This window comes from Elgaria multicarinata, chromosome 9 (genome assembly GCF_023053635.1).
Source record: "Elgaria multicarinata webbii isolate HBS135686 ecotype San Diego chromosome 9, rElgMul1.1.pri, whole genome shotgun sequence".
In the NCBI taxonomy this organism is placed as follows: Eukaryota; Metazoa; Chordata; class Lepidosauria; order Squamata; family Anguidae; genus Elgaria; species Elgaria multicarinata.
Window position 1 is genome coordinate 35,877,588 of NC_086179.1, and position 20,459 is coordinate 35,898,046.

The following is a 20,459-nucleotide window of genomic DNA, read 5'->3' on the forward strand; positions in this document are numbered from 1 at the left end:
ATCTTTTACGATTTGTTGTTTCTGCTGTAACGTGTTTAACTAATTACTTTTCTGTTTTTATATTGCGTTACATGTGCAATTTGAGGGTAAACCATCTAAAGATTCTATTATGTTAAGCAGTATATGGGCCTGTTCAGACAACCCGCTAAGCCATGGTTAGGCCACTAACCCTTTTTGCAGCCAGTGGTTAGTGAGCGTCTTTAAACTGTGGTTATGCAGCCACCATGGTTAGGAATGGTTCGCACAACATGCTAAGCCATAATGTTTAGCTTCTAATGCTTAACCACTGTGGCTTGGTGTGTTGTCTGAACAGGGTGTTAGGAACTGTGAGGTATCTGATGATAAGGAGTCTGGGGATGAAGAGCCGCAGGCTGGACCCAGTACCAGCATGGCTGGGCAGCAGCCAGCAGAGGCTCCCTCCAGCTCAGCCTTAGAGGAAGAGCAAGCAAACATCTTACCGGTGCCATCGTTCAAACAACAAAGGGCAGGAGAGAGTCACAGAGTCCAAGAAGTCCGTAGTCCAACCGGTATAGCAGAAACACGACAAGGCCAAGGTTTCAAGGTCCAGAGCTTCCTCAGGCAAACAAGATTAAGTCTGACAAGATCCTGGCCTGCGCACTGTCACTTAAATACCCAAGCCCAGAATCACAGCTGTTCCCTGTTTATCTGGCGCTTAGTAGCAATACGCTTGGATCTGCGTAACGCCTCCTTCTCCGCCCTTTGTTGTTTGAACGATGGCACCGGTAAGATGTTTGTTTGCTCTTCCTCTAAGGCTGAGCTGGAGGGAGCCTCTGCTGGCTGCTGCCCAGCCATGCTGGTACTGGGTCCAGCCTGTGGCTCTTCATCCCCAGACTCCTCATCATCAGATACCTCACAGTTCCTAACACAAGGTCTATAAGTAAATCTGCCCTGGAGAACCCATAATCTTCTCTGGTTCAACATTGTAGCCACAGAGTTACCCAGTCTAATAGCTACATGTGTACGTGAAGTTCAGAGTGTATGAGAAGGGAAGGGAAGGGAAGGGAAGGGAAGGGAAGGGAAGAGGATTCATAGGGCCAAAACTATGGAGGGAACGTTCTCTCTTCTTCCTGACATTCAAGTCTGCTACAAGGAACTGCAGGGGTTCTCCTTCCCTCTATTGCCAGTGATTTGGGAGGCAAGAGAATTTAAAAATTCTAATTTTTCAATAAAATCTATGTTTAAAATTGCAATCCAGCAGGTGGGTGCTACTGGGAGCCCCTCTTTTCCCTCTCCTGCAGTGCCCAGAACGGAGAAAACTGATACTAATGGAGGCTTGGGGATGGCTTCCTTATTTATAGGAGCTTAATGGATGCTTTCTCCACAGTAGCACAATGTTTCTTTTAAGCAGCCTGACAAAGACATATTGAGTTACCTATTGGTGACTCTCCTTTTGTTGGGAAATGGCCTTCAGAGGTTCTCCTAAGTCTTTGGGAGGTGCTCGGCTGTGTGAATGGCTTCCACACAGCTGTAACAATATTTAAAGGACCCACCCATTTTGGCAGGCCCTAAATGGGCAGCTCTTTCCCATGGAACCAGTTGGCACATGCATTTTCTTTCCTGGTAGTGTCCCAATTCCATGGTTGGGACCTGACCAGTCAACCAGGTGAGCGGGTCATTTAAACTAGGGCTGGGGAAACTTTTTCAACCTGAGGGACATATTCAGTTTTGGAGAAACGCTCGTGGAGGGGGGGCACATTCCAGGGGTGGGTGGGGCCAAAACCACACAAAAATACCAGCCTCTTGTAGCTTAAAGTTCTTATTGCCAGTAGCTAAACTTTGGGAGAGCCATTTCAACCTTTTAGAATGGCAAAAACAGCTGTGCAAAAGCTGGGAAACCCATGAAATAATCAGTGGACAATCAAGGGAAAGGGGATGAGGTCAGAGGAAGGGTGTGTGGCCATCTGGGGAACCCAGGAGCCTGGATGTTGCTCCCACCGGATGTTGCTCCCCCCCCCCCCCGAGCCCTGGATGTTGCCCACCCTGGATTTTGCTCCTCCGAAGCCACGGATGTTGCCCCCTCCCAGAGGCCTGACTGTGCCCCCGCCCAGAGCCGTGGATGTAGCTTACGGCTTTGAGTTTCCCCTACTGCAGCTGCACAAGAGCTGTCCATGAGTAAGAGGCTCCCACATGGCTGGGAGAACATCTGATGGGCACTGAATAATTGCAACTTTGCCTACACTCGTCCCTTTCCAGGAGATTGCAGCCATGATAGCCACAGAGTTTGCCAAGCAAACCTCACTGGATTCTGTGGCTCAAGCAGTTGTGGATCGAGTGAAGCGCATTCACTGTGACACGTATGCCAGTGGTGGTGAAAGGTCCAAGTTCTGCTCTCGGCATGAGGACATGACACTTCTAGTGAGGAATTTCGGGTACCCGCTGGGCGAGATGAGCCAACCCACACTGACCCCGACGCAAGGTATGGGGGAGGTAAATGTATCTGTGTAGGAGAAAGAGAGATCAAAACTACTCTGTCCAACCAATGATGACCTATTGCAAGGGTGGGCAGCTTGTGGCCCTCCAGATATCTTGACCTACAACTCCCATGAGCCCTAGCTGGCATAACCAGTGGTGATGGATCATGGGAGTTGTAGGCCAAAGGACCTGGAGGCCCAGAAGTTGCCCACCCATGATCTATTGTGTGAAAAAGAGGAGCTCTGAGCGAAAATTGCATTGCTGAAATTGACATATTCTCTTTGAGAGAATCTTCTTTGTCTTAGGGTAGCGCAATGCAGAACCGGGTAGAATGTCCTAGAGTGCGCTGTGCAAGCCACTCACCATGGGGTTACAGGAGCATGATTCCCGGTGATCTCCACGGAAACCCCTGTCAATTACAGATTGACGTGGGTATGAGGGTTCCCAGGCCCCCTCGCCTATTCTTGTGTCATGAGGTACTTTTATTCCACATCTCCAGGTGGCCGGGTGTATCCCGTCTCCGTGCCATACTCCAATACCCAGAGCACAAGCAAGACCAGCGTAACGTTATCCCTCGTCATGCCTTCCCAAGGTCAGATGGTCAACGGTGCCCACAGTAGCTCTACGCTGGATGAAGCCACACCCACCCTCACTAAGTAAGTGTCCTGGGCTCTGACATTTTGTCCTCCTTTACCCTTTATATACGTTTCACTTCCTGCTTCGTAACACTGAACTTTGCAGACCATCGCATTTGCACATTGGCTTCACATTCTTACCCACTTTTAACAGTGTATGGCAGCCAACTTGGTGCCCTCCAGATGTCTTGGACTTTAACTCCCGTCAGCCCCACCCAGCACAGTCAGGAATGCTGGGAGTTGGTGTCCAAAATATCTGCAGGGTGTAGCTGCCACTTTGCATCTCAGTTACCTAAATCTAATCATCCATGTAGTTCCATGTCGTTATAGCCATTTCTAATCAGTGTGACTCATTTATCCTAATGCCAGATTATCCAGATATTTTGGATGTGTCCCAGACTATTCAGATAAACGAGGTAGTGTGTTGCCTAAGTAGTAGTAGCCTTGGTAGTGTAAGCCTTAGGTCTAATTACTGGCACTAAGAACTTCAAGCTGTTATTTTTTTGGTAGTTTCGCCCCGCCCCTTCTGCCTTGGGCCCCGCCCACCCCTGAAATGCGGCTCCCGAGACTTTCTCCAAAATGGAATTAGGCCCTCAGGCTGAAAGAGGTTCAACACCTCTGCTGTAAATGGTATTTACTGTATCGCTTGTGCTGATTGAAGTGAATGTGTGCCCCCCCTCTCTCTCTGCAGTCAAAGCCCAACAGTGACCCTCCAGTCTACCAACACTCACACCCAGAGTAGCAGCTCAAGCTCAGACGGGGGGCTATTCCGTTCCCGCCCGTCTCACTCGCTCCAGCCGGATGAAGATGGGCGCGTTGAGCCTTACGTGGACTTTGCAGAGTTCTACCGCCTCTGGAACATGGACCACAGTGAGCAGGGGGCACTGTCTGTGTCATAATGCATGGAGATCAACCCCCACAAACTCTGATCAGGTGGGGATATGGATCCAGGGGAGGCAGGAACAGTTCATCCCCTGGCTGGCCCCGTTCTGCCATAAAACATGGCCCTGTTTGGGGGGGACAAGACTAATGTTGGGACAGGTTACTGATACGATTTTTCTCATCACTTCGTTGGGGGTGTTACCCTGTTCTAATTGCCCCTTTCACTGTGAAACTTTGTGGGCATCAGAGAGGGCTGTGGACCCTTCTTGCAGCTTTAATATTCCAGATAGTCTGCAATCAGGGCTCTGTTGTGGAGAAGACAGGAAGTGTCTGTCAAGTGGGTACATTCTCTGGGTATATATATGCTGCTGTTCCAAGTTTTAGGGCTGGAAATACTGCTTCACGATACGGATGGGTTTACTCCACAAAATATACCTCTGTTTTGCAGAATAAATGGTAACTTATAGCTACTTCTCTTGTTGTTTCTGTGAAGTAAATTTTAGAATGGATGGTCGCCCGTAAAGGTATTTGAATTCCTAGCAGGGCTTCTGATAGGTCTGTGTCCACTTGGTTTCAGTCGTCTTTGGGGCTCAAGTCCTGGAGTCACCATGTGAAGGAGAACGCTGTACACTTGCGCTCACACACACACACACACGCACACACACAAGGCTTCTTAAGCAGGTGACCCATTGCATCAGTGACAGTTGGACCAGGTGTCATTTCCAGTGGAGGTGCAGTCTGAGAAACCAACCTTGCAGGGATCTAGATTTCTGTTTTAGTACCCACTGTGCTCCAGCCTTTGTACCTAAACCTGGGAGTGGGGACAGACAGGCAGCCTCAGTGTGATTTGGCCATTGATCTAACCAGCCTTCTCCTAGCTGAGTAGCGAGAAGATCTCCCTGTATTCCTCTGAAGAAGTAACATCCAAAATATACCCCAAAAAGCACTGATGATGATGATGATGATAGGGAGTGGCTTTTTCCAGATCCCTTTGAGGACATTACGTAGGGGGTAGAACAATTCACCCTGTGAGACAGATAGATAGGCCATGGATTGAGATGCGCAAGGCTCAGGACATCCATTTCGCACATTTTATTTCCCCAGCTCATTGTTTTGGGCCAACAGAATAGTTGCAGTGCAGAAAACAGTGCCCATCTGGCTTGCCCTGCTTGTACTGTTTCTGATAGGGTTTGCCCTGAGCATGAGAGGGGAATTCACTCTAAGGTCGTTGCTATTAAAGGGAACTAGATTTTTATTTGTGATGTGGGTTAACACATCTAGTTCATATCAAATGGCTTACTGGTTGAAGAAGAGGAGGATGTTGGTATAATTCAGAGGACCTGCAGAATCCATCTTTGCTCAGGTTTTTGTAGTTCACATCCATATATAGCACCAGTGACACCCACATATTCTCTGTCCTGTTTTCTTGGGCTCTTGTGGATACCATGACATTGACCCTCATAGTAGGTGTTTCCTAGATCATCCACCTCTGAGTGAAGTTTGCCCTTTTCCTAGGCGATCATTAAAAGCAATCAAATAGTACATTATTGGTTTCTTTTGTTGAGTTGTGACCTAAAAACCTTCCAAGACACTCAGGGACAGACAGTAGATTAGAGATGAGGAACAGCAGGCCCCTCTTTAGGGCAGATCAGTTAGAGATGAGCAGAACAAGATGTGCTGTACTTATCTAGTAAGGCCTGCCTAAAAGACTGACGAGGTACCATTTATACTAGTGACCTGAGGGCTAAGTAGTTAGAGGAGGGAAAGAAAATGTTGGCATAACATCATGATCAGTGCAATAAATCTAATTAGGGAGGTAGCATTCAGTCAAAACTTTAGCCCTGGCTAGAACAGTACACATTTCATAGCCAATTATTTATCCCAAACAGACGTAAGCCTTGAAACTGCTGTCCTTTGTCCATAAAATCTGCTCATGCTCATTCTGTGGGGTGTTGGAGGTATCTCAAGGCTGGATATAAATGTAATAAATGAAATAAAGGCTATCCTGAGAACTTGGAGCTGCTAGGATCTAGTACCTAGTTTGGGATCCTTGGTTGAAAAATGTTTCCATGGGGCCAATACTACAATTTTATTTATTTATTTATTTATTTATTTATTTAAAAGATTTGTTTAGCATCCTTCAGCAGAGCTTCCAGAATGGTTTACAAAAACAAGCTAAAATGCACAAAACATAAGTAAATGTTAAAAAGGGGGAATACAATTTAAAGGCCTGGACAAATAAAAACCTTTTGACTGACACCGTAAGGATAGTAGTGTTGACATCAGGTGGGCCTCTCTGAGATGGGAATTCTACAAATGTGGTACTCCCATTGAGAAGGCTCTCCCTCCCTCCCTCCCTCTCTCTGGTCATCAGCTGCCTTGCCTCAGATGGAGGAGGCACCAGATGAGAGCAGCTAAAGATGACCTCAGTGCAGAGGCAGGCTGGAACAGGAGGTGTTCTTTCCAGGAACTGGGTCCTGTAAATGATATAGAGCTTTTAAACAGTACTCACCAGCATTTCAGATTGTACTCAGACAGGAAACCAATAAAAGTGTATTTTTAATATTGTTCATTCAATTAAAAACCTCCAGCCTTCTTCCTTTATTTAACACGCCCCCTGATTTTAACATAGACTGCATAGCTGCAATTAGATACCATGTTATACAAAAGAATACTATACTCCCTAAATGAATGGATTTGTATAACACCCAAGCAGCAATTCTAGATCCCCCACCCCCCACCTAAATAGATTTATGGAGAAGTACTCCACTTACCAGCAATGGGACAGTTTCTCCATAGTTACAGGTTGTTGCAATTTATCCATGTCTATGGGTATAATGCAGGGTAAATTAACTTTCAAAAACTCAGTTACCCTAACAGTACATGGCTTTTCTGATCTATAAAGACATTTTAAAATAATAAAAAATATTTCCCCTGAAAGCTTCAAATTCAGATAATACAAAAGGAGATAAAGTGTGTGTGTATGTCTGTATCAATTCATTATATTCATAATTTAAAAAATAATATTTCATTGTGGTATATCTTGTTATCTCCAGATGGTCTCCTAGTGTGATACTAAGTGTGTGCTCAGCAACGCACCCTGCGCTCACCTTGATTGCTGTTGGGTCATTTAAAGGAGAAATCCAGAAGTTCCTTCTTGCAGTGCAGAGTTCCTAGACTGGTTCCATTCCCATAAGAACTGTGGGAGTCATGGAGACAGGGTGGTGGTGAATCGAAAAAAGATCCCACAGATCTTCCTTCTCCATCCTGAAAATGCTTGGCCTTTGGCAAACCTCAAGAGGAAATATATTTTACACTTGGAAAACAGTTGTTCAGCATATCTTTTGGTATATCCTGATTAATGTGTAGATGTTACAGCCAAGCGGCCATTTTTGAGCAATCTTGATTATAGTGAGATGAATGGCTCAGGACAGGGAATGCACTCTATAAAGCACCAGTTACACCAGTGATGGGATTTCTTAGGTGTGTAGGGCCTATGTCTCCTAACAAGAGCCAGACTGAGTAGTGCTCTCCAAACTTTTGGAATCAGTCGGCACGTTTGGAATTTTTAGTGTCGTGGGTGTTCTCACAAAATGGCTGCCATGGCAGGGGTCTTTCCCATTCATAAAACAGCTGCCAAGATGGGCACAGATGGTTACACTCATTTTCCAGAAGGCAAAGAAGGGAGACTTAAAGTGAAAGTAACTTGCCCAAGAACTTAATTACAAGGCAGAGGTGTGGGTGGGTGGGTGTCCGAACTCCAGAATATAAACTTGTTTTTTTTAACCCAAATGCAGTTGGTGCAGAAGGGAATCCCTTTGCTTTGCAGCATGTCAACCTTCTAGTTAAAAGCAATTAATTTTATAAAAAATCAGGAGAAGCAGAGAGCCTGCTGGGACAGATTGGTGCCTCCATGTAGGAGACTCCAGATGTTGCGCGTAGCAATGTGTTGCTGTCAGGCAGTCACCAGGTAAGCATTCCTTTCGAGAAAGCAGCTAGAGTCTGTGGTTATAAGAAGCTGAATGGTGGGAGATTCAGGACAGATAAAAGGACGTCATGCAGCGCATGGTTAGGAATTCGCTACTACCAGATCTACTAGTCCTGATGGCTATGTGCTATCTCCACTTTCACAGACAGTATGTTGGGAAACAGGAACGGGAGGGTGCTGCTTGTGGATTTCCTATTTACAGTTGATCGGCCACTGTGTGAACAAAATGCTGGATCCCTTAGCATGGATCCAGCATGGCTCTTCTTATGTTCTTAAGTTTAGCAGACCCACCATTCCAGTGGCCCCGTGATACATTTTTTTTTTACCCTGAGATGTGAGAGCTACTTAAAAAAACAAAAACGCTTTTTGTACCTCTCAGAAAGGTTAGAATAGAGAGTTAAAGAGCCAGGAGATGGCACTCGTAAAATATGCCGGAGCTGGTTTTGTTGTAATTTGCAGGAGGCCGGAGGTTGCTTTAGCAACACCTGCCTCAAACACTGGCAAGTGGGTGTTCTTGGGCCAGAATCAGGAATCTGGAGATAAGCAGCACGTGCTACAGCGGCACAATCCCAGCGGAGTGGGCTGGGCTTAGCCTAGCAAGGCGCAATGGGCTTGTATTGTGACAGACAAAAGAAATGTGCCCTCGGTGCCTGCGTGGGTGGCGGTTCTTACAGGCATAGTTGGCTGCACCTTGCTAAACTTGGATTAGCACCAATGCGATGGCTCACGGCCTCCGGTTCCTTTTGCTGATCCAGTCATGTTGAGCAATTCACTTCGTTGCCTCTCCTGAATGGCATGGGGACAGCTGGGCGGGACTAAGCATGCCTGGGCTTTCTCCTCGCTAATTCCTTTGAACCCAGCAAGCAAGTGGCATTGAGAAACGCAGTGGAGCAAAGACGCCTTCAAACAGCGGAGCGGCAAGAGCTCTGCTTATTGATTAACCTATCACCAGACTGAGCTGTATTGGTCACACACACACACACCCCTTCTCAGGGACACACGGAAAACAAAATCACGTCAGAAGGCTGGGTGATGAGGGTTTTCTGTAATTAAAAAAACAATCCAGCCAAAGCTGTGATTGATGCCAAGCTCTGATGGCTGAATGAGTTGTACTTGTGCAATTCCCAGTCCAAGAGACTAGAAGTGGCCATTCGGTAGAGAACTTCAGTATATGCTTGTTAACATACAGCAGAGCAAACGTCTGCTCCCTGATGCACAAACTGCCAGAAGTAGTCAGTTCTCGTGGACTATTTTGTGCTGGCGGGATGTCTGACAAACTGCTTCCCGCCGAGACGTTAAGGACATAAGAAGAACCATGCTGGATGAGACCAAGGGTCCATCTGGTCCAGCATTCTGTTCGCACAGTGCCCAAGCAGCTGCCTGTGAGAAACCTACAAGCAGGACGTGAGCACAATTTACGCCCTCTTCTTTGTGTTCTCCAGCAACTGGCCTACAGAGGCAGGCTGCCTCTAATACTGGAGATAGTAATGTATATCCATCGTGACTAGTAGCCATTGATAGCCTTATCCTCCAGGAATTTGTCTAACTCACTGGTGTCACTAAAGATTTCTAACTAGCTGATGTCCCTGAAGCCCGTTCCCCCCCCCCCTCCCCCAGTGCTGTGCTATCAGCTAGGCTCCCATCTCATACCTTTAACTGGTAAGATCTGTGTTTTAATCCCAATTTTGCTAAGGATTCACCGGATGACCTTGTGTAAGCCGCTGTCCTTCATGCTTGAGTCTACATTTATAGAACGTCACGATTACCATGCAAAATGTCATCCAATTGTCTTGAAAGTAAATTATACAAAGACTGTGAAATAGTTAAGACACTGGGAATGCTACAGAACTGATTAATGCATGTGGCATGTAGCTATCTATATTCTACCACTGAAATACAATCCCTCCCCACACCTTTCTTTTCTCACAGGCTTGCATAAACCCCTTATGCTGATCCCAGGAGTCGTGCAACAAGCCAGTAGTCAGAGGGCTAGGCCTGACTGTGAAGTAGAGTGAGGCAACTGCCTCAGGCAGCAGATGCTGGGGGCAGGAACAGGAACCGGCTCTTCAGCCATTCCTCCTGAGCCCCTCATCCCCTCCCCTCCCCTCTGTTGGAGGACAAAGCTCAGTGCCGGCTCCACATTTTGGAGGGCCCTTGGGTCAGACCTGAGGGGCCCTCTCCAGTGAGTCTACCTTCGCACCAGCATTTCTGTCAGCTGTTGCAGTTCCTCTTCCTTACTATTATTACCACCTACTTGCTTGACAAACAGAGTGGCAACGAGTAGTGCCACCTCTTCCTTTTCAGCTCCTCTGTTGCATGGCAAGAGGATGTGGCTTGATGAAAAGAAGTCCAGGGGACCCCTGTTGGGGTGTGGGCCCTTGGTACATGCCCAATCATCCCACCTTTGAAGCTGGCTTCAACAGAGCTGTGTGTGCCACCTGGTCTTGTCTTGCATCTAGCCTGCCTCCCTCCGTTGCAGGGAACAATATTATTCCATCATCAGTGTTGAAGTAAAATTCAACTGCCTGTCCAATTTGCTTCTGAACGTGGAAGCAGGGCATTTTTGCCTCAGGCGGCAAAGTGTTTTTGGCTACTCCTGATTAGACAGAACCAGAGGATAAACGGGGAGGCAAGATCAAGAAGCAAGCCATAAGTCAGGATCAAATATCAACCAAGGATACAGGTATATACAGAGCTGAGGAATCCTCCTGTGACTGATCCAAGTCCACAGAGCCAGCCAAAGACATGTTGCTGCCTGAGGCGAAGGACAAGGTGGCACCCCCTCCTATTCCATGTACAAAAGCCAGGTGGACTGGCAGTTGAACCTCTCTTCAACACTTGGGATACCGTTGTCCAACACACCTGACAGCTGCAGGCTAGCTTAGGAGGTGTAAAGTAGGGCAGGTGGCACACAATTTTCTCCCACCCCTTGCTGTTGCACGTGGCAACTGCTTCATTTTGCCAAATGGTTGGGCCAGCCCTGAATGGGCAGCCTTATTGGGTGGAATCGGCTGAGAGCCTATGGGTACTTCACTGAAAAGCTTCCACTTGCAGTTGTGTGGCTCAGCACATGAGGCAGCCGTCTACAAAGCCCAGCAGCTTCTTCCTGTACTCTAATTTTGGCTTGCCTAGGTGATGAGCCACACATTTTGGTGAAAACTCAATCTGACTTGCTGGATTCTATCTGTAGAAGAATAACTTTCCAATAAAGGGAAATACCAGAATCTATGTGGCTTTTATTGAATTCTAACTGGTTCTCTTCCTAAAATTGGCATTATACAAGGTCCAGGTTTTTTTTTCATACCTGCATGATCTGTAACACTCAGCCATTCTCCATACACAAAATAAGCAAGCATGAAATTACACAAATTACAAGATCAGCAGTTTTTGTAGAATATAAAACCCATGATGCAGCGCAACTGTAAGGGATCTATGAGTGCATGGAAATATTTGAACTTTGTATATTGTCAAATATGGAGAGTATGTCAGTGCAAAGGAATCAAGCCAGCATCTGACAGGAGCCCTATTTCGATTTTGAGAGACTGCTTTCACTTCACAGAATTCCTAATTTTCCAGAACACACCAGTTACCCTGTTCCCTCCTACTAGCCCATGCTCTGTTTGCCCTTGTCCTTGCCAAAACAACAACAACAACCCTCTGAAATGTCTGAAACCCCAGTCATTGCAACCAAAGGCTAATTTATGCAAATATAAGAATGGCATGAGTTGCACAATTTCTTACAAGCACAAATTTGTTCTTTCTTTCTCATAGACTTTGGACACTTTTCACACAGAGTACCTCCCACCTTTGTACCAGCTGTTCATTAGGTGTGTTGCTAATGTCTAATTAACATGTCTTATTTTCACTTTAGCACAGTTATCCATGAAATAAGACAGCCGGTGGTTAGCAGTTTCAGAGACAAGGTGTAGGAACTGTTAAAACATGGGATAAATGTAGGTCAGGCTATGCTCACCTCTTCAACATAATTGCCTGCTTAGTAAATAGAGGCATTAACATGGCTTTAATAACAGCATGGGGGATGCACAGAAGTATTCATGTAGTACCATGAGAAGGACACAGACGAACTTGCACTTTCTTTAAATGCTGCAGAGAGGGTTAGAAATTCCAGTTATGTGACTGATGGGAGGGCTCGGGTGAGGAGCAGTAAATAGGATATCGTCAAGAGATCCATGTTTTAATATCTTTCATTAGAGAGGTACAAGAAGAGATTGACAAAAGAGGTGATCAGGTTTCCAAACGTAACTCCAAAGATAACCCGATATGTATCGAGTACACAGGAGGGTGGACCCTGATTAAAATATGATCCTTGGGAGGCAGGAGGCCGGGACCGTAATGCGATGTGATGAAATTCAATCCCACAGAAAGGCGCCTGTCCTGCCCAGGAGGGGAGAAAAACAAAGGCACAGCTGCACAGTTGGGAACAGCTTTCGAAGACTTTAAGGAATGTGCCAACCGATCAGGCAGCAAGCCGGGCAGTGCTGCCGGTTCCAAAAAAATAAATATGTTTAAAAAGGCAACAGAAAATGCTTTTCTTCGCGAAATTGTTCCAAACGACGTCAAAATAGCCTAGTCAGTAAGCTTGAAATGGTTTAAGGGAGGGAGAGAAAGAGTGAGTGAGTAGGGAGTGAACAGGCTGGAGTGGGGGGTGGGGTGGGGGGCAAAATTCTCCTGTTCAGAATTAGGCCTGGAGTGAAAAATGCAAATTCATGCAAGGATCAGAGCTGGAAGCACTAAATGTTTCTAATTTAAACCAGATGTTGCCGGAGGGGGACGTCGGCACTAAGATAAATGCAATCTCAAAACACCTTGAAGGGCTGGTGGAGGCATAAATCAAGAAGAGTGATTGCTCCTGGGGGCCCGGTTTTTTTTCCTGGAGCACGAGGCCAAAAGAATAATGTGCCCAAAGCGAAAACAACGTTACGGGAATGTAGATCTGAAGATGGGTTATTAAAGAGGCCGGGACTGACTTTTAGCTCCTGGAGAAGAAGATCTAGCCGCAGAGGCTCTTTGCGACAGGCCATGCCTCTTACCACGGTGATTTCATCTCTGGAGCAGCTAGCTCCAGCTCGAGCCGGGGCCAAAACCAAGCAAGGACTTGAATGGAATATCATCCCTTCTCAGTTGACCTTTGAGCAAGTGTCAGCCCCATTGCTTGAAGGTATGGCGTTGCTGAGCTTCGAACATCAGCAGATGAATTCATGGTGCAGTTGTGTTGTTTCCCTTTTACCTGTCTTTCCTCCAAGGATGAGCAGCATTTTAGTCTCAATATAAGCCTGTGTGGTAGATGGAGGACCCACCTAGTGAGCTTCATGGGTGGATGTGGATTTAGTCGATGGTACAGTGGAGCCGCACCTTGGATAGCTCCTTTAGAGTTCTGACTGGTTCTGATTGAAACCCAGAGCAGATTTACTGCCTCACTGACATAAGCGCCACCAATCTGCACTGGATTTAGTCCTCCCAACCTTGCAACATACTCTGGTCCCACCTATCCCACTCTGATGGCCTCCAGTTAGTTTGGACTACATCTTCCAGCATTCCTGACCATTAGTTATATTGGATAGGGGGTGATGGGAGGTGAAGTCCATAGCATCTGGAAGGCACCTGGTTAGGCTCGAATTTTGTTAGGAAGCTGCCTTAGACCAAATGGTATTATGCATCATCCATTCTTAAGAGCATAAGAACATAAGAAGAGCCATGCTGGACCAGACCAAGGGGCCATCTAGTCCAGCATTCTGTTCACACAGTGGCCAACCAGCTGTTTACAGGAGACCAACAAGCAGGACATGAGTTCAATAGCACTCTCCCACCCATGTTCCCCAGCAGCTGGTATATTACTGGAGGTAGCATAGAGGTATCAGGACTAGTAGCCATTGATCGCCTTCTCCTCCTGGAATTTGTCCAATCCCCCTGTTTAAAGCCATCCAAATTGGTGGCCATCACTACATCTTGTGGTGGTGAATCCCATAGCTTAACTATGTGCTGCGTGAAGAAATATTTCCTTTCATCCAACTCAGTGTTGTCTACACTACACTGGCAGCAGCTCTCTCATAGTTTCAGAAAAGGGTCTTTTCCAGCCCTACCTGGAGACACCAGGGATTGAACCTGGGACCTTTTCCACACAGTTCTCTACCACTGAGCTATGCTCCCATAAGTTCCCATAGGTAGGACATGGGGTAATGTTATGACCTCATCGCCATCTCTCCTCATATACAATCCTTTCAGGTCAGTGAGGCTGAACCTAACCCTGGAAAATTGACGGCAGTCAGTGTAGACCATCCTTCCTCTACTGGGTGCTCTCCAGCTGAGTTGAACTACAATTCCCATCTTCCATAAGGCACCCAGTTGAGCAAGGCTAGTGTAGACAATAATGAGCTAGAGAGACCAATTGTCTGTATTGGTGTCAGGCAGCATCCTGTGTTCCTTACCTGTACTAAATAAGTAATATGCCACTCTAGAAGATAAAAGCAGAAAAACTAACGGACCATAAGAATAATTATTATATCAGTGGCAAAACCTATGGTGGTTCATGAGTTATAGTTGAACTGGACACACAAAAGCTGGGACATCATTTTTTCAACCTTAACTCCAGCCCCTTTTCAGTCACAATATGCCATGGGCAAAGGGGCCAGCACACACGCTTGTGGCAAGTGACGGTGAGCAGGAGCCCACTGAGATGCACATGTGACCATTAAACTGTGGGGCTCTGGGACCTATCGGTCAACAGCCCGAGTGCCCCTCTTGCTCCGATGGGGGAAAATGATTTTGCCTCTGACTATTTGCCCCTATTGGGGAAATGTGCAAAATGGTGGTCCCAACTGTACCTATAGGTGGCCCGACTGGACCACCCACAATTATGCGGAAACAAAAGGTGTGTAGAATTATAATCATTAGTTAATAATCAAATGATGAAGGCCTTTACTTCCAGTAAGTATATGGTGTCCACACACCCAATTATGGAACGATCTCCCCAACAAGGCTCGCCTGGCACTAACATTGTTATCTTTTCGGCACCAGGTCAAGACTTTTCTCCCAGGCATTTAACAACGTATCCTGAGTTTTTTCTTAACTGAACCCAGAATAGTTGTTTTAAATGGATATTGTCTGTTTTTATGGTTTTAAATTCTGTATATTTGTTTTTAATGCTCACTGTTTTTAATCTTTGTAAACCGCCCAGAGAGCTTTGGCTATGGGGTGGTATATAAATGTAATAAATAAATAAATAATACCCAGGCACATTGTAATATGTGCAACAGTGCTTTGAAGGACACAGTGGCCTTAGCTAGACCTTAGGTTTATCTCGGGGTTGTCCCGGGGTCGTCCCTGCCTGTTCCTGGGATCCTCTGTGTGTCATTTAGATGCACAGGGATGACCCCAGGATGATCCCTGGATAAACCTTAGGTCTAGCTAAGGCCAGAGTCTCTGCTTTGCAATGCTAAACAATTGGGTGTGGATACAAATTATACGAAACGTGTCCTTAGTTATTCGACAGTTCTGACAAATGATGAAGCTTTTTACTTATAATATATAGTGTACACCCACCCACGTACTCAAGCACATGTATAATATGTGATACGCACAACAATGCTTTGAAGGACGCAGAGTCTCTACTTAACAATGCTAAACCACAGGGTATTGTTACAAACTATACAAAATGTGCCTCTGTTTGGCAATACTGACCATTGGTAGGTTGTCACAAACTCTACATAATATATTTAACAATACTAAACATGGTATGTTGTCACAAACTGTACAAACGTCGACAAAAACTCCAGAATGTAATTTCCCCCCCCCCATTGTTCTTCAGAACGGCAAACCCATTATTTCATTATCTGTTGTAGGTGGCAGACAAACTTGTTCCTCCTAATTACCAGGCTCTTAGAGCTTCAAAAATACAAAAGTACTTTTTTAAAAAAAGTGTTTCGGTAAAAGTACCTGCCAAAAACTGTGCTGTTCCAGGAGCTTGATATTCCAAATTTTCCAAAAAGAAAGAAAGGAAAGAAAAGAAAAGAACTCCAGGTCAACCTTTACAACCAGCCTAGAGAAACAGAAGACTGTGAGCTTGAAGGAGGCAATCTGTGGCTGTTGGAGAGAAGGAAAGTTATTATCCCCTGGGGATCACTTGTCCCCCATTTTAGTGGCATCGATGAAGTACTCAGTAAAGAAAATATTAAGTAGACCTAGTTCTTAGGTAAAGTACAGCCTTCCCTACCCTGATGTCCTCCAGATGTTTCAGACTACAACTTCCAACATTCCTGACTATTGGCCATGCTGGCTGGGGCCGATGGGAATTGGAAATCCAAATCATTTAGAAAACACAGGATAGAGAGGGCTGTACTATAGCTAAGAAATGTATATTTAATATTTAGTTTCTTTACTTGAGTGCTTCATAGGCGCCACTAAAGTGGGGGACTAATCACCCCCCGCCTGGGAAATGGTGGTGGTGGTAGTGGTGATGATGATGATGGTGATGATGACGATGGGGTTTTTTTATCTCTCTTTTCTCGCTTGAGGCGTTTTTTCTGGATGGACATAACGGGCTTTGCCAAATCATGCTGTCTTTTACTGATTCAGGAATTTCCTGATATTGAGCACATTTTAAGTATGACTACTTTCTGGATGTTGGTGTGGATGTATTTTGGTAGGCCCAATTTCTGAAGGTTTTCTGTATAGTTTTTCGATGTGATGTGACTAATGGGATAATTGTGACCATTTCCTGTTGCCATAGTTCTTTAACTTCCATAGCTAGTGGTGTGTATTTTTCTCTCTTTTCCTACAACATTAGGTATTGCTACGTCCATGAGATAGGCCTGCTTTTCTTTTTTGTCTATAACTGTGATGTCTGGTCAGTTGCAAGTTATTGTCTTATCCATATGAATTGTTGTGTCCTAGTATATTTTATGATCTGCATTTTCCAAGATTGTTTCAGGTGAGTATGTATAGTATGATGCAGGTTGTTTGATGAGGTTGAATTTGATGGCTAGTTGTTGGTGAATCATTTTTGCAGCTGTATCATCATCATCATCATCGCTTTTCATGCTCATGGCCGTTTTTTTAGACAGATATGATGGGCGTTGCCAAGTCATATTGTCTTTTACTGATTCAAGAATTTCCTGACAATTGAGCATGTTTTAAGTGTGACTGCTTTCTGGATGTTGGTGTGGATGTATTTTGGTAGGCCCAGTTTCTGAAGGTTTTCTGTATAGTTTTTGTGATGTGACTGATGTGACTAACAGAATAATGGTGACCTTTTCCTGTTGCCATAGTTCTTTAACTTCCACGGCCAGTGGTGTATATTTTCCTCTCTTTTCCTTTTCCTTTTCTATTAATTCAGTTTATACCCTGCCTATCTACCCTAGACAACTACCTCTTTTCTCAATATGTCTACTGGTTACCGCTGTGTACCTAATTTCGGCACACTTGCCGGTTCTAACAAATTGACTTCTGAAGATTTCTCAACCTTTCTAGCCAGTCCCAAATTATGAAAAGATGGACAGATTAGTGTTTTGATGCTGAGATTTATGACATACCACCCATCCACCCTGCAAAGTGTGAAAAAAACCACAACCCTAAAAGCTACTCTCTTAGCTCTATCAGACAAGTGTTTTATTGCACACTCGTTGCTGGGCACTCAGTTTTTCGTGGGCCCCTCTCTCATGACGCCTCTGCCTCCTGCGGGCCTCCTGCCCCTTCTAGCCTTGTTCGCACAACAAAAAAAGCACCCCAGGAAATCCAACTTATTTTGAAAGATGGAAGTTGCTGCTATCTCCTGCTGTGTGCAGGAGAAGCAGTGGGATCAAAACAGCCCACTGAATGGGCCACGTGCAAGTTGTTTACTTCCTCTTTCAAAAGAGAAAGTAATGAGGGACACATCTGTGGGCGGAGAGGCGACGGTTTCCCCTGTGTGATGACACTCTCTGTGTTGCAGAGGAGATGCAAGGACTAGCCTGAAAAGACTTCTAGGAGTTGAGCATAATAATGTGTGGGCTAAAGGCTCACAGAGCAGCATGGCCTTCACCTCAGCAAAGATGCAATCCATTGCAAACAGGCTGAGACGCCAGGTGTTTTTTCATTTGAGTGCTCTCACCCAGCAACCCTGCGTCCAAAATCAATACATAAACAAGCAAACAAACCCCTTATCTTTCAAAAATGGAATGTCTCTTGCTGAAGATTCTTGAGTTCAATAGTTTACTCATTCTGGAAGCCAGGTATTTAATCAGACTTCTTAGCCAGTGGAGGATGGTGGCTCCAATGTCATGGAGTGGTGAACTCGCTCCAGGTTTCAGTCAGAACCAGTCAGAACTCTGAAGGAGCTATCCAAGGTACACATTTAAGGTAACTAAGTATTTCCTAACCAAATTATCAATCTTGAACTGCAATCTGGATCTCTTCACCAGTAATGCAATTGATGCAAGGTTGCACGGAGTTCCTATTTTGAAAGAAGACGTAGGCAAAACAAGAGTCCAACAGTTCCATCTTCTATTAACATTTCACCATTTGGACTGAGCAGTGGTGGCTCTGATGTCGGTGGGGCAATGAAACTGATTTCCTTCAGAGTTCTGACTGAAACCCGGCGGAGATTTACCACCCCACTGACATCAGAGTCATCAGCCTCCATTGGCTCCTACCATTTCCTTCTTCTTCCTTCAAAAATCCCTGGAAAATCCCTTTTTGTTTAGCAAGTGCCATTTTATCTCCATTCCAGGAGAAGCTTCACCTGCTTGCTGTCTTTGAACCAGGTTGCTATGACTAGTACAGAAGTAGGGACAGTATGAAAAGAAATTATCCACGGAGTGGGGAGCGGTAAATAAACCACGGCGCACCGCAGGGTAACTCTCGCGTGACAGGCGTTGCAGTTTTCTGACCCCTCCCAGCTCCATGGACACTTTCCCCTCCCTCCCCCCATGATCATGTGAATGGGGCCAATGTTTCTTAAGCAGGAACGCTGATGGGGCACAGCCCATCCGCAGCTAAGCACTTAAATCCTAGCTGATTTCTGGGGTGGGTGGGTGGGTGGAATTAAAACACATGGATTTTACTCACTTGTTGAAGTTACCAGGGCTGGAAAGTCCTCAACTTTAGCCAGACTGTGCCAAGGCCTTTTCTGTGACCAACTTTGTGTGCAAGTTTCGCAATGTGTTCTTTAGGCTCCTTGTATACTTATACACTCAGACAACCTAAGTGGGGCTACTCAAAAGTCTGTCTTTTAATCCTTTGAATTGGAGGCTTTGTCAAGAAAGCATTTTTCAATCTTTACCTTGTTTGCTACCTTCTCTCATTTGTGCTCACCCTGGTCCCTCATTCAAATACCTTCCCTGCTACCAATAGCAAATATTTTGGCAGGGCCCCAAGCCACAAAAATGTGTGTTTAATGGGGATGGAGAGTGGGTTGTCAGGGTAGAGTCAAATCCATAGTAACATCTAACTTTATAGATTAATACAGAGTCAAATTGGGTCAGGGAATTAAAACAGGACATTAGTAGTAGAGAAGTAGCATAAGCATGGATATATTCCACTTCCTTTTTTCCTTTTCTTTTTTACAAAAAGGAGACAAGGTGGCTTGTAAAAAAACATACATAAAAATGCAGTCCCAAAACTAAACAAAAGAATCAAACAGCAGCGACAGTGAATTTCCCAGAGCACTCTTCTCATCCAAAGGATGTGATTGCTATTGTTAGGTTGCAGTGTCCCATGGCCCTGGAAGGGCATCCCACTGCTATACCATCTCCCCTCTCAGAGGGTGGAGAGACAGGTCTCTCCACGGAGGCAGTGCAGGTTCCAGGGTCCGTTGGGTTTGAGTCCAAACCAGGCAGAACTCTGAAGGTGCACCTTGGATAGCTCCTTTAGAGTTCTGGCTGAAACCCAGCATGGATCCACTGCTCCACTGACATCCGAGCCACCAGCCTCCACTGTACAGAGGGGAGGATCCGTCCTCAGAGTCTCCCCTCCCAGTTCCCATGGAAAATTCCTCAGCATCAAAGTCTTGTTGTCAGGAGTGGTAAAGAGGGTGGCGGGGCCTGGGCGGATTGGGAGAGGCTGTGGATCCCCTGATGTGCATGCCCAGAGCCAATGCAGCATTCAGGCTGAAAAATGGTACCTACCCCTGCACTATAGTGAGAGAGGCTCAAGGAGTGATGTGAGTTCAGGTAGTTGTGCATCTTACAGAAGATAGTCCTCCATTTGAAGTGCTGCCAGATGCCTGCTCTCTATTTTGAAGGGTCCTCTATTTGAAGGGCTGTCCTGTCCATGTCCAGTATAAAAAGAACCATCAGAAGGACAAGCTGGGCTTTAAAACTGCCCATCGAGAACACGTCTGGACACCAGGCAGAGCAAGGAACACAGCTCACCTAGTCACACTATGGGCTATATTTCTGTTTAATTATAGTAATTGTGTCTAAATTTGCATCTATATCTATATATCATTGTATGCTAATTTTATGCAAATTGGTGTCCTCTTTTTCAGTAATTCACAAGTAGCCAGCCTAGGGATATAACAAGCACAT

The 20,459-nt window shown here is 45.5% G+C and overlaps 1 protein-coding gene across 2 annotated transcripts in view; it reads left to right on the forward strand.

The window, feature by feature from the left end:
- TAB1 (TGF-beta activated kinase 1 (MAP3K7) binding protein 1) overlaps nt 1-20,459 on the forward strand; it is a 228,068-nt gene that overhangs the window by 16,124 nt on the left and 191,485 nt on the right. The window contains exons 9-11 of one of the 2 annotated variants that reach the window (XM_063133558.1): nt 2,215-2,437; nt 2,933-3,089; nt 3,760-3,993. In XM_063133558.1, coding sequence (XP_062989628.1) covers nt 2,215-2,437; nt 2,933-3,089; nt 3,760-3,967 — 588 coding nt within the window. In that variant the 3' untranslated portion in view covers nt 3,968-3,993. Of the gene's footprint in view, nt 1-2,214; nt 2,438-2,932; nt 3,090-3,759; nt 4,421-20,459 lie in introns of those variants that run through there. The other variant, XM_063133556.1, reaches the window with a different exon arrangement.